At 31.8% G+C, this 14,799-nt stretch overlaps 1 protein-coding gene across 2 annotated transcripts in view; it reads left to right on the top strand.

Annotated features, from left to right (window-relative positions):
- The first annotated feature begins 7,515 nt into the window (after positions 1-7,515).
- Positions 7,516-14,799, top strand: part of LOC143249253 (UBX domain-containing protein 4-like) — a 46,332-nt gene continuing 39,048 nt past the window's right edge. The window contains exons 1-2 of one of the 2 annotated variants that reach the window (XM_076498775.1): positions 7,516-7,655; positions 10,237-10,342. In XM_076498775.1, the coding sequence (XP_076354890.1) occupies positions 10,261-10,342 (82 nt within the window). In that variant the 5' untranslated portion in view covers positions 7,516-7,655; positions 10,237-10,260. Of the gene's footprint in view, positions 8,341-10,236; positions 10,343-14,799 lie in introns of both variants that reach the window. The other variant, XM_076498776.1, reaches the window with a different exon arrangement.

The raw sequence follows: 14,799 nt of genomic DNA, 5'->3' as shown, positions 1-14,799 counted from the left end.
GGTCTAAAGTATATTCTCCTATTATATGGACATCACTCTCAATATTAGCGACACAATATCTAGGTCTAAAGTATATTCTCCTATTATATGGACATCACTCTCAATATTAGCGACACAATCTCTAGGTCTAAAGTATATTCTCCTATTATATGGACATCACTCTCAATATTAGCGACACAATATCTAGGTCTAAAGTATATTCTCCTATTATATGGACATCACTCTCAATATTAGCGACACAATCTCTAGGTCTAAAGTATATTCTCCTATTATATGGACATCACTCTCAATATTAGCGACACAATCTCTAGGTCTAAAGTATATTCTCCTATTATATGGACATCACTCTCAATATTAGCGACACAATATCTAGGTCTAAAGTATATTCTCCTATTATATGGACATCACTCTCAATATTAGCGACACAATATCTAGGTCTAAAGTATATTCTCCTATTATATGGACATCACTCTCAATATTAGCGACACAATCTCTAGGTCTAAAGTATATTCTCCTATTATATGGACATCACTCTCAATATTAGCGACACAATATCTAGGTCTAAAGTATATTCTCCTATTATATGGACATCACTCTCAATATTAGCGACACAATATCTAGGTCTAAAGTATATTCTCCTATTATATGGACATCACTCTCAATATTAGCGACACAATCTCTAGGTCTAAAGTATATTCTCCTATTATATGGACATCACTCTCAATATTAGCGACACAATATCTAGGTCTAAAGTATATTCTCCTATTATATGGACATCACTCTCAATATTAGCGACACAATATCTAGGTCTAAAGTATATTCTCCTATTATATGGACATCACTCTCAATATTAGCGACACAATATCTAGGTCTAAAGTATATTCTCCTATTATATGGACATCACTCTCAATATTAGCGACACAATATCTAGGTCTAAAGTATATTCTCCTATTATATGGACATCACTCTCAATATTAGCGACACAATATCTAGGTCTAAAGTATATTCTCCTATTATATGGACATCACTCTCAATATTAGCGACACAATATCTAGGTCTAAAGTATATTCTCCTATTATATGGACATCACTCTCAATATTAGCGACACAATATCTAGGTCTAAAGTATATTCTCCTATTATATGGACATCACTCTCAATATTAGCGACACAATATCTAGGTCTAAAGTATATTCTCCTATTATATGGACATCACTCTCAATATTAGCGACACAATCTCTAGGTCTAAAGTATATTCTCCTATTCCTTGCCACATTTTTAGACGAAGTCATCACTAGTGCCATAGCTTCTTTTTTTTACTGCCCGTTTTTAGACGATCTCAGAAAGATTATTTCCATGACTATATGATTTATTAATACTATAATGTCTCAGATATTCAAACGGAAAAAAGTTCCCCGCTAGTACAGCGGAAAGTCCATCGATTTACAGGGGTTTGAGTTCCCTCGATGGAGTTAGCAGATAGCCTGATGTGGCTTTGCTATAATAAGACACACACAAACAGAAAAAAAAAGTATGTTAAAAATAAAATACATAATAACAAACCCTAGTCACTGAACCAGTATGATACTTTTTAAAGTAATTTTTGTTAATTCTAAACAGCAGATTAAAGTATCCACATTGCAGGTTAAGCTTAATAACATAAATGGTACACATTGTAAGTGGTGAAGCATTTTATGACACAAGTTTACCAAGCCTGATGGATTGCTATATTTCCATTACGTCAAACTTCCAATGCAACTTAGCAATGACTGTCTTACAGTCTCACAGTAAATTCTTCTCCCTTGAGTGTGCCCCTAGTGGCACAGTGGTATATCTGTAGATTTACAATGTTAGAAATTTGGTTTTAACACCCATGGTGGGCAGAGCACAGATAACCCATTGTGTAGTATTGTGCCTAACTAGAAACAAATTGTAATTGGCAGAGTGAGTGATAAACTATTTAAACTCAAAATCAATGCACAGACAGTTTTTATAATCCAACTATTTCAAGTAGTTACAAGCCTAAAACACTTCAGAAATATACATCAAATGATTGTGCAAAGTGCTCTTAAACTTTGCCTTCGGAGTTCCAGCTTTGATTTTTGTTTTCTCCATTAATTCGAACAACTTTTATTTTATCTCAGTCAGACACTCGCTTTGTCAAGGGCAACAAACAGTATTTTCATCCTTGGTTTCAAAACTTAAGCCAACCATATCATCAATAAGCTATATTGTCCGTATTATTTCAACTCGGAATCCATAATATAGGTATTAGCCTATCTCTAATCAACATACCTAATCCAATCTCCACATCATAAGTATGTAAACATTAATTACACCCATCTGTTGTTATTGAAAGTTTATATTAAAATAAAAGAAAAGTTGAATTTCTACCGTATTGATAGACATAATTGGACTAATTATTATCAGTGGATTGTGAAAGGATGTTATGTTAATTGGAAAAGGTGTCATGTGTCTTTTTCGGCACACAGACTATATTTTTTATTATATTATATAACTGATTACAGGTGGTTATCATTAATTACACAAGATATGTATCATAAAGCAATATAATTTTAAAATTGCATTTGCAAATTAATTTACAGAAGTAACTGCATTTTCAGCATACATCAAAATCAGGGTTATTTATTCTGCCCATAATAGTATTCTCCATTCGCTAAAAATTTTTTTAGCTAACTGGTTTGACATGAAACATTCAGAAAACTTGAATAAAATACAGGCCAAAAATGAAAGGCTGATAATATAGTAAGAAATAAAAAAAAAAAAATCTCAAAAGATTATGAGTCACAATAAGTTCAGATGACATGTGCAAAATGACGAAAGATTTTAGCATTGATTAATTTGTAAAAATGCAGGAGAAAACAGTGTGTATGTGCATGGGCACAAAGTATCCTGCTAATACTACGAGCACGACCAGCATTAACAATGTAAGTTGAATAAATAAACGTAAAGTAAAAAAACGAAAAATAAAGTGAATTCAAATGATGAATCTATATCACGTTGAATAATAACAGATTATTTTATTAATTCAATAAAAATAAAATAAAAAATCAGTGAGATGGTTTTCTGAAATTTTAAAGACAATTTTTGAAATGAAAAAAATGCAATCATCATTATTTATTACTTCAAATTGCACGTATGTACATCCATACAAATACACTTCTGGCCAAAATCTTAAGGCCAATGAACAGAAAGAAAAAAAATATGCATTTTGCGTTGTTAGACTCAACCACTTATATGAGCAGAACTTCGAAAGATGAAAATAAGAAAAGGGAAAATAAAAATAAAAAACTTTTTTAGCATATAATTGGAAAATGTGAACACTATGAAATTAACCTAAATACTAGCCGGTCAAAAGTTTAAGACCATACTGTAACGAAGCGTTAATCGGTAAACACGTAACGACATTTAGTCATTTGTGTTCAAGCATTAGCATTGTCAATATCTCCCACTGACATCTCCTGTGTTACATTGGGTTAAAACATGGCAAAGGTTAAAAAGTTGACAGAGTTTGAAAGTGGCAGACTTGTCAAGCTGCACAAGCAAGGTATCTCTCAACGTGCCATCACTGATGAGATTGGGCGTAGTAAAACTGCTGTTGCAAATTTCTTAAAAGACCCTCAGGGATATGGCACGAGAATTTCAAGTGGTCGGCCCAAGAAAACTTCGCCGGGGTTGAGCAGGAGGATTCGACGGGTTGTTCAGCAAGACACCAGCCGATCGTCGAACTAGATTAAGGCCCTTACGGACGCAGAATACAGCTCAAGAACAATAAGACGGCATCTATGAGAGAAAGGCTTTAAAAACCGTAAACGTCTTCAAAGGCCACGCCTCCTTCCACACCACGAAACAGCTCGGTTAAACATTGCTGAGAAGCACCAAACATGGTACGTAGAAAAGTGGAAGAAGTTTTTGTTCGCTGATGAGAAAAATTTAACCTGGATGGTACAGATGGCTTCCAACGTTTACTGGCACGATAAAGAGACATTTTCTACACGACGCAGTGGAGAAGGTTCCATCATTATCTGGGATGCTTTCTCCTTCCATGGAACAATGGAGTTTCAGGTTATACAAGGGCGTCAAACAGCAGCTGGCTACATTGGTATGTTGGAGAGATCATCCTTATTGACTGAAGGCTCTCGCTTGTGTGGAAATGACTGGATCTGTCAGCAGGACGACGCTCAATCCACAATGCCCGCAGGACAAAGGGCTTCTTCATGGCGAATAACGTGATTGTTTTGGACCATCCAACGTGTTCGCTCGAACTGAACCCCATTGAAAATGTTTGGGGTGGATGGCAAAAGACGTCTATAGAAATGGACGTCAATTCCAAACAGTGCATGATCTTGCCATCTTCACCATTTGGAACAACATTCCAGTCAGCCTTCTGCAAACGCTTATATCGATCATGCCAAAGCGAATGTTTGCAGTTATTCACAATGATGGCCGTGCAACTCACTACTGAGACCTCTTGTTAAGCATTTCCTACCCTGTTTAGGAATTCTTTTTGGTATGGTCTTAAACTTTTGACCAGCTAGTATTTAAGCTAATTTCATAGTGTTCACATTTTTCCTATTAAATACTAAAAAAAGTTTTTAGTTTTATTTTTCCTTTTTTTATTTTCATCTTTCGAAGCTCTACTTAAATAAGTAGTTGAGTTTAACAACGCAAAATGCGTATTTTGTCTTTATGTTTATTGGCCTTAAGATTTTGGCCAGCAGTGTATATACATGCATACATTTAATGGAATTAATTAACCTTTAACTAACTCAAAATTTCCTTTTTAAAATGGTGTTTTCACTTTGTGAATGTGTTTTAGAAAGAAGTGTGAAGTCTTACGATTTTTTAAAACTTGTCCATTTCGGCACCTTGAGGACGATGCTACTTTTCCATGTTTTGGAAGCGGCTTGAGGCATGTAAAATAGCCTAAACAATCCTTCTCTGAACCCTTCAATACTGACTGAGTGATCTGTTTCACTTTGCTAATGGGGTACACACCCTTCAAAACTTTCTAGCTATCACTAGACTAAGATATCATTGACATCATAGGTACAATGTTAGAGCTACTTTCAAGGATGCAAACACTCTGACAATATAATTCCTGTTTCGGAGAGGTTTATCCCACTCCTTAATCCACGTACTTCATCATTCAATTCTTGTCACCTCATCTAGTGATGAGATAGCTCCAAGTGGCAAACTTTATTCACAAATAACACCTCCAGTCTCTCCCTTATTTTGGCCTAGCATGGCCAAGCGCGTAAGGCGTGCGACTCGTAATCCGAGGGTCGCGGGTTCGCGCCAGCGTCGCGCTAAACATGCTCGCCCTCCCAGCCGTGGGGGCGTATAAAGTAGCTTTGTGCGAAATTCCAAAACAAACAAACTCTCCCTTATATCCTCAAGTGGCTTCTACCAGGACTAAGGTTTAGTTAGCCCGACTGGTGTAAGTCTAGGAATCCTGTACAGACCATCTCATTTCATTTCAGGCTCACCAGATGCTACACCACTGCAACAATTCTCAATCATCTGTGTTTCATTTGTGCAGGTCAATCATTGAAAGAGCGTTGTGAAACAAGTAAACCTAGAAGGAAGTTGAAAAAGTAAGTTAATAGTAAAATACACACAAGAAATGAGTTTATTTCCGAATAAACTATTCACATATAACAGAAATATTTTAGTAGAGCTTACTTCCAATGTTCGCATTGAATATGGCTTGCTGAAAAATTCGTATAAGATAAAAAAGTTTCAGATTAAGTAAGCATTAACTCTGAAAACATAAACATATTCTACTTTCATCGTATTAACTCCAGTTTCGTGCGTAACTAACCAGGATGTTTGTGTTATTTTTTGTAACCTCGGGCTGATAAAATCTTTACGTAAAAATATCTCTTTATAAAGAGCTATCTCATGCCTCTCAATCTTTCTTTTATAAATAGTGTCCATATACTGCATATCAGTCAATTATATTACATAGGAAGAAAATTGTCTAAATGCTGAAGTGAAATCACTGTAAGACTGTCCATCAGCAGTCTACTGAGAGGCTGCCCAAAGTTACACATATGTCAACCTAGCCAAGAAGAAAGTGTACTGCACAGACATGGAACAAGCCTCAGCTCCTCTATAAGTCGTGTTTTATGTTGTTTGAACTGGAACGTTATTGATAAGCTAAAATTGGAAGAATTGATTTATATTTTAAGTAAAAAGTACTTATAAAGAAGAAGAAAGTTCATAGCATTGTAAATATAAAAAAGTTTCAGTATATATAGTGTGTTTTGTTAATACATAAAACCCCTACCACTATTCCTTGTTTTCAAAGAAACTTCCTCAATTTGGTAATCTGTTTGAAAAAAACAAAACAAACAACAAACAACATTGGCCTGGTGTTTCAAATAAATACTAGTTACAACTAGTAATTGTTCATCAATAGTTCCTGTTACAATGGACAGCTATTCTGGGTGCTCTAGGCATTAACATTTCTTCTTCCTCATACAAGCATCTACTCGAGTAATGACTTTCTCTTTTGGGCTTAAGTCTTTTTAGCTGTGTAAAATGTCATTTCTAACTCTATGAGGCCTTTTAAAACTTAAAGTATAAAAGTTTAAGCCAAGATCACTACACACTTCAGCAGAAACAGCAAACTATAACACCGAATTCATCTACCAGATTATTTAAATCTGACAGTCTGTACATTGTAAGTAACATCAGATTTACTCCAAGTGGTCAATGCTACTCCTGTAACTTGTATACTAGTACTCATTTTAACGTAGTTAAGGCCGTAACGACGAAATACGTTTGCATGTTTACAGCGGCTTATCGTACCATTGAAAGCCACTGAAGTTGATATCCTTATATAACATGCAATAGTGCATCAATATCTTTCATCGCAGAAAAGGTATTATCTCCTAGAGAATTGCAAAGGTAGCAATAACAAAATTAACTTAACGACTTTCTCGATAATGTATTATTTTAAATCTTCACATTTACATAGTAAAAGATAAATTCAGAATAAATTCTATTAAACATAATAAGACCGAAATTCATGGTTTTTTTATGTATCACAATATTAATCGTGTATCTAACAGAATATTTCAATATATAAAACAATCGTTAGTACAAGCTTGTTTACTTTTCTAACCTGTTAAAATTCTCGTGGACTTAAAATTGAGTGTTAATATATAGTCTATCTTTTTTTGGGGGTGTATTCTAATCAAGGTTACTCAGTTTTTCTTTTAATGTCAATTAAAATGTCTATCTTCAAGCCAATGGTCTCAACAAAGAATTTAGAAATTGACGATAAAAATAAGCAGCTTAAAAGACACAAAACTTGTATACTTAATTATACAAGGAAATATATATATATATTTTTTTTAATCATTAGTATGTCTCTAAAACTAAAATTATTCCCTCATTCCTAAAAATGAAAGGAAATTGGTTATTCCTACGAAGTCGTTAAAATTAATCAATGATTTTTTTATCAAGCAACTACGCTACCAGATGTCACCCAACATAATTTCCTTACTAATAGTGTTAAGTAACACGAAAGCAACAGTGAGAGTAAAGTACCTTAATTTCAAAATAACTTAAATATTGTGTATATTGTAAAAGGCTTCATCTGTTTTTCATATCATTCTAAACATAGGTAAAATATGGCTTGGATGTATCACAGATAATTTGCCAAAGTTCTGATTAAGCTTTCTAGTTCTATTTGTTAATAATTTGGTATTACTCGGTGGAAGAACTACATTTATACTAGCATTAGTTGCTGAAGTATTACTATTAATAATGGCAATAATATTATTATTACTTAGTACATACTGGTAGTGATAGTTCTTCCAGTCATGTTAGTATTAACACTACGAAGTTGATACCATAAAACTTATATAATTGATAAACAAAATTATCGGTACTTAGTGAAACTCCGTTATTACGGAATTGGAAAACAAAAGACAGTTGTCTTTTCCTTAGTTGTATTAAAATTCCATAATCTTCATGTAAAAAAGAAAAAGAGCGAGAGAGAACAACTTGTAGTTGGTAATTTAAATTGTAAAAATGTTTCGAAAGGAAATGTGAGACTACAAAACGTGGTAGACTAATCGCTTACCCTCGATACATATGTATATGTAAGAAATAAGAATTGGGAACATATGACTAACTGTGCTTCTGCTACTACTAGATTGATTTAAAAAGTTATGTTAATACAGAATTCGAGATACCTTGAAAGAAGTCATTTGAAAAGACTAACTGTGCTTCTGCTACTACTAGATTGATTTAAAAAGTTATGTTAATACAGAATTCGAGATACCTTGAAAGAAGTCATTTGAAAAGTGGGTTTTTAAATTTGTGATTTCTTGCATTGTTTTAGAAAATTCCATTTTTATTTTACCAATGTGTGTTGTAGGCTTTAAATAGAGCCTCACTTTTTGTATGTGATAGTCATAATTAATATGCCTCAATATGAAAGATGAGATTTGATATTAAGTATAAATTGATCACTATAGGTACATAAATTTGAAGGAAAACTGGTGTTCTGGAATAGAGAATGATTTAAGTATATATGTTAATAAATACTTTGCTGTGGTGGGAAGAGCAAATAAGAGTTCTTGGCTTTCTTTTTCATAAAAATCTTTAATGTTGTAGCTTTGTATAAGACTGTTGAGGTATTGCCATGTAAAAAAAAAAACTTGAGCAAAATGACTTATAATTCAAACTTTTTGAGTTATAAGGAGAGTTAAGCACATTTTGCTTATTTGCTCTAGAAGGTAGAAGATTTGGAGGTTAAATAATCTTTTAAGTTTTGAATGGGAAATGTTGCAAGTATTTATTTGAGTGTTAGGAGTAAAGTTTTAAACTTAGTAAGCCTTATTGCATGCTTAAACATTAACAATATATATTGTTTTTGATCAGAAACACAAACTTATTGAAAAATTTAAAATGCAAAAACGGCTCGTTTGAGTTGAGAAAATACTAAATAAAGAAACAAACATAAAAAAACGTAAAATTAAAGAAGCCTTACTTATACAACAACTTAAACCCAAAATAAACCAATATAAAGGAACGCCTTTATACCTATATTAATATATAAAATAAATAAATTATATATTCAAACATCTAACACTACCCTCTACATTCCGACACTCAGTTACACACCCCTTTCAAACATGTGGTCAGCTTCCGGTCAGTTACCTCTTTCTTTGTGAACCTGACGATGACCGAAGAAGGTCGAAACGTTGTTCGCTCTTCTAGGTAAAATATTTTCTCAACCCAAACGAGCCGTTTTTGCATTTTAAATTTCTCAACAAGTGGGTTTCTCGACATCACTGATTATTGAAAAATATTGTATATTGTTATCTTATGTATAAAGGGCCATTCTTAAGTTAAGAGTAAACAGAAAAGGGTTTCATTTATTCTTTTTGGGAGTGGTTACCATGACTTGATGTTTGATCTTCTGTTTTCATGCCGTCTTTGTGTTTTTCAAATTTCTTAATTTTGAATTGCTTTAAGAATCAAAGACAAATTAAATTTTCAGGCATTTTAAAATAGTGTATTTTGACATACCCAATTCTACTTGAACTTGAAGTTTAATTAAGATTGTGATATAGAAGAAATTTTGTACAGCTAGGCTGAGCTTCTTAGCTTAATAATTTTTAAATAATACCACACATGATCCTAAATACACATGAATTTAAATTAGGGTAGCTGTTTGGCAGGTGGAAAGTAGTACAGAGTTAAATTGTCTGTTAGATGCTGGATCATAATTTTAAAATAATTCTAGTGCTTCAGATAGAAAACAATCTGCAATCATAAAAAGAGGCAGATAAAATATTGTTGTGAAAGATTGATAAATGTAGTTAGTTATGTATGAATTTTAGATCAGTCAAATAAGTAGCTGCAGAAAGAGAAAATATATTTATTTGACTTTTACTAACTCTTCTTCGAGAATATAAATGTCTGAATAAAAATGTATAATAATTTTGGACAAATTGCAAGGTCAACCTGATAAAGCAGGCTATTGTAATTGTATCAGATTTCCAGAAAATTTACTCTGAATTATTCTGTATTCACAGCTAAATAAGTTATTTTTGTATTTACTTGCTTAGTAAATTTTATCATTTTTATATATGCAACATATAATTATGACATCAAATTTGGCCAGTTCTTTTGTTACACTTATTATTTACTAAACTCAAATCTTTAACACTGATAATTTTTTGATTAAACAGATTGATTCTGAAACAGAGAATAGTATGAAGTGGTTTGAAGGTACAATACCTGAAGCAATTTCTGAAGCCAAAACAAGAAAAAAGGTGTTTTTAGTATATATAGAAGGTAAGAGTGTTCTTCACAAATATGCACTGTGGTTAATTCATTGACAGTGAGTTTGCAGCCTGAAAAATGAAGAAAATGAATTATCAGAAATTTTTACTTGTTTAAAAGTAACTAATTCTTTCAGTAAAACTTATATTCTTAAAATTGAAATTATATTGGTTCAAAAGTTAAAAAGCAACTAATATTTAGTGATGTTTTTTAGGCAAGTTTTCATTGTTTTGTAAAAACTTTGACTGGAAGAGTTGCTAAAAATCTGCAATTACAATAATTGATAATTAGGTTCAGCTGTAAGTAACAGGCAAACCACAAAATGGCTTTGGCTTCTCTGCCTTAGTTTATCAGTTATCATTGTTGTTAGATGTGTTTTTGGCCTTTCAAGAACATCTACAATATTGCATCTCCTTTGTAAACTACTAAGTGCTAAAGCAGAATTGTCATTTATAAAGCTTCATATACTGTAATTATCATATTTGGACTTTAGTGAAGATTGCAAGTCTTTTGTACACAAAAAAATCAAATTTTTTAATGAAGTATTTTTACTAAAGTTTTTACTTAAAACCTTTTTTGTTTTAGAAATCTCAAATGTTATTTGTGTAATCTCTAAAGCCTCCAAAATACATTTCAAATGTTTGTTTTCAGTAAAACTATTTTTTTTTCCACCCTAACTGTATTGGGTCTGTCAATTTTTTGACTGACTTTGTAACCACCTTGAAAAATTATGAAGTAAGTGCAAGTTATGCTTTTTTATTCTAGAATTACTAAAGATTATAACACAAAACACAACTGTTTAGCCTAAATAGTTTAAATCACATAACATTATGTATTTATCATTTATTTTTATTATACTGATCTTTCAGCTATTGCTGGCCAATATCACAAAGTTAAAATAACACAGTGTATGTGCATTCATGTTACCCTACCCAGTAAAAAAAAACTGAACTTTAGTCTTTACAAAGTGACCTGTCATGGCTGTGCTTTAATGGACTAATAGTGAAATATAGTTGCATTTCAGTTATTATACATCAAACACATATATTGATTATTACTATTTATAAGTTCCTGAATATATTTTTCTTAAAACATAGAACAGTAAGTAAATAAGTATAGCAAACAATAATATCTTCTAGTTACAATAACCTTTGTACTTGTTTGCTGCTTGCTGGAAGCTACAGAGTTTTTTCAAATTTTGCTCGTGAAGGATGTGAAACAAAATAATGATTTTAGGTTTGATATATAAATTTGAAATAACCAAAAAAATCATAAATAATTATATTAATACTATAGAATTCCACTATGATTTATCAAGCTTAATAACTAAGCCATATTTTAATCTAAAGAAAGTATAATTTCATGCACACTAAGGACACAACCTACCTGTTTTAAATCTTGGTTCAAAAGAATGAGATGGCTTCCAAGCACTTTAAAATGGCTGAGAAAGTAACAAGAGAATTTTGAGCTTTTGTATGATTATTCACATATATATTAAATTAAGTGTGTTTAAGGGACTGTTTCCAAAAAAATTGAAAAAGGTGAGCTGGGCTACTGTGTTTGATTTAGTATGTAAGCCACATGTCAACATCACAAACATCTCCTTTGAACCAGTGCTGCATTTAACATACCCACATGACACAAAAATTTATATTTATGATTGTTCTTGTAACACTCACTTTTAAATTTAAAAGTTATCTAATGTGCTAAAATTTGAATAATCTACAAATAACAAATATAATAAGATGTATTAAGTCCATCTAATGTTAACTTGTCATGTCTAATGTTTCTACTTGGCGGTATATTAGCTGTCTCACCTTTGTGACCATTATAACCTCTATGGTTCCACATTTTTATTTACTAAAAATCTGACATTCCATCTGTGGATGCTCTGAGTTGGGATTGGTATATTGTCCTTCTGTATGTGTATGTCAGTAGCCTCCATTCTCTTCTCCAACCATTTCTTTCTTTCTTTGGTTCTTAAACAGTATTAAAGAATACAGTTATTAATTACTGAAAAAAAATGGGTGTAAGGTGTTTGGCTTCACTGGGCCTCCTAGATGTGTGTGTGTTTACATATGCAAGAATACAAATTGAGGAGGTTCAGACTTTTATACTTCTGTAGATCCATGCCTGCTTATACAATATCAGAGAAAAAAGTTACTTATTAAGATTAGAAATATAGCACAGTGAAAAAAGTGCTAGAACTTCCAGTTTATTTAACACTTAATTCACCAGCTCCAATGCACATGCTATGCTCTCACTTTTTATTAACCTCTGGTTTAGTGCACATAAAAGGAAATTGATATATTTTTTTCCCATATTTTGAATTACCATTGTATATTTTCAGTAACTCATTTAGTTTATTGTGGGTCATTTATTTGAATTTATGGTCTGGAAACACTTGTTGGTGTTTCTTAGTTTCATTTTGTCAGTTATTAATGTGAGACAAAACAATTTTGGCAAAATTACTCTTTGAATATCTGAAGAAGTCTTCAATTAAAAATAAAACTGTCAGGTTTCTATGGCCCTTGTAATATAAATAACATTTTAATATTTATTGGAAAGTCAAATTCTATATAACTGTCTCTAATGATTATTTTTCTATTCTTAATTAATTTACTAAAACGTTCTACAGGCAGTCATATTTTGTAGATACTAGAGACCTGATTGTTGTGATTGGGCAAGCACTGTACATGTCATGTTTTATTAAGCCAACGGTCCTTTGTGTACAAGTACATATGTTAACTATGAAACATTGAAAGTTACAAAAAATTATTTAAAAAACAAATAAGGATTACATGCAAGAAACTTAGCTTATTGTAATTCTGATTTTGTACTAGTAATGAAGTATTTAAAGAGTATTTAGAATATTCCAAGAGTAGCATATAACATCTTAGCAATTTTTAACTTTCAGTAAATGCCATATTGTTTTGATCACAGCTGGTTCATAGCATTGTCTTTATTGTTTTGTGCTGTTTTATACAAATTTCAATACATTGTTTCAAGAATATAATTATTTTAACAAAAAGCTTTGCTATTCAAAATGTGAAATGTTTGTTGCAAAAAATTCTGCTATAAATTCAGTTACAATGTATTACTAAACCAACTGAAGCTTTGTACTGTCAATTATGTTTTATGTTTAAATGTAATTGTTTCTGGAGAAAGTTTAAACTAAGACATTTAAGTGGCCATAAACAAAGAAAAAGCAAACTTGATGTGATAATGTTGTTTATTACTAGTTTTAAGTCAACTTTTATACTCCAATAAACTTTACAGAAACTAAATTCATGCAAGCTGAAATTCTTTGAGCATGACATCTGAGATTGTCTCATTGGGCATGTGGGATGAAAGTGTGGACATCCCAGGAATTCTTAAATTAAATGTTTGGAGTTCAAAGACAAATTCTGGTCATATAATACAATGTCACCCTCTAATAGAAGTCTTGACTGCTTAGTCTGTAACTTGAGTGTTGATAGCAGCATGTGTGTAATGAAACAAAATCTCTTCTGATTTATGTATGCACTAATAGAGTAAATTATTGTACAACTTAAAATATTGCATTTCCAGTACTGAAAAATTATGAAAATTTACTGATGTACAAACTGTTGTGCTTGAATTTAATAGAAATAAAAGGTAGGGTATATATGTGTGTGTGTGTGGAAAGGGGTAGTATATAAAGATTGCATATACCAGCCTTAAATCTAGTGAGTATTCACAAATACTATTTACAAAAGAATCTGTCTAAACTCATGCATTATGTGATTCTAGTGTTGGTCATGTAATGAATATTGTCAATAACTTACAAATGTGTTACTTTAACTTTAATATTTGACAGTGTACAACTTAAGAAATATTTGACAGTATAAAATGTTTAATAACCAGGAATGAAATTAACTGTTGTCATTTTTTATTCTGATTACACAATCACTGTTTTGTTAGAAGTTGCAGGATCTAAACATTCAACACAGAACAAGCTTTGGTTATTATGCTTTAAGAGCAGAGTTTGAGCACCTAGTTCTAACTCTAGGAGTCAGAAGGCTAACTTTGTTTGACTTCAGAGAAAGTTTGATACTTTTATTTACCAAACAGGAAAAGTTTAATAAGTGAAAATTAACTGGGATGGGCATGTTCATTCTTAATGAAAGTTGGATTTAAATTTAACATTGAAACATTTCAATAACTGATCCTAAAGTGGTTGCTTGTTTGGATTAAGGAAAAACTAATAAAAAATTAGTTAAAAAATTAAGGCACTGTGAGGAAACTGTCTAGACCTTCATGAATTTCCTGCTTTATCATATCAAGGAAGTCCAAGTCCATCTTTGAAAGCTGAATTTAAATCTAACTTGTGGACGTTCTAAAGGTTGATCATAAAATGTCTGCATAAGTAATGAATAAAACTAATTTTTGTTTTTAAACAGTTTGACAATTAACATTAGAATTAGTAACATCTTTAATACTACTTGAGA

This window comes from Tachypleus tridentatus, chromosome 4 (genome assembly GCF_004210375.1).
Source record: "Tachypleus tridentatus isolate NWPU-2018 chromosome 4, ASM421037v1, whole genome shotgun sequence".
NCBI classification, from domain to species: domain Eukaryota; kingdom Metazoa; phylum Arthropoda; class Merostomata; order Xiphosura; family Limulidae; genus Tachypleus; species Tachypleus tridentatus.
The sequence above is the reverse complement of the archived record's forward strand: the minus strand, read 5'-3'. Positions and strand labels throughout refer to the sequence as shown.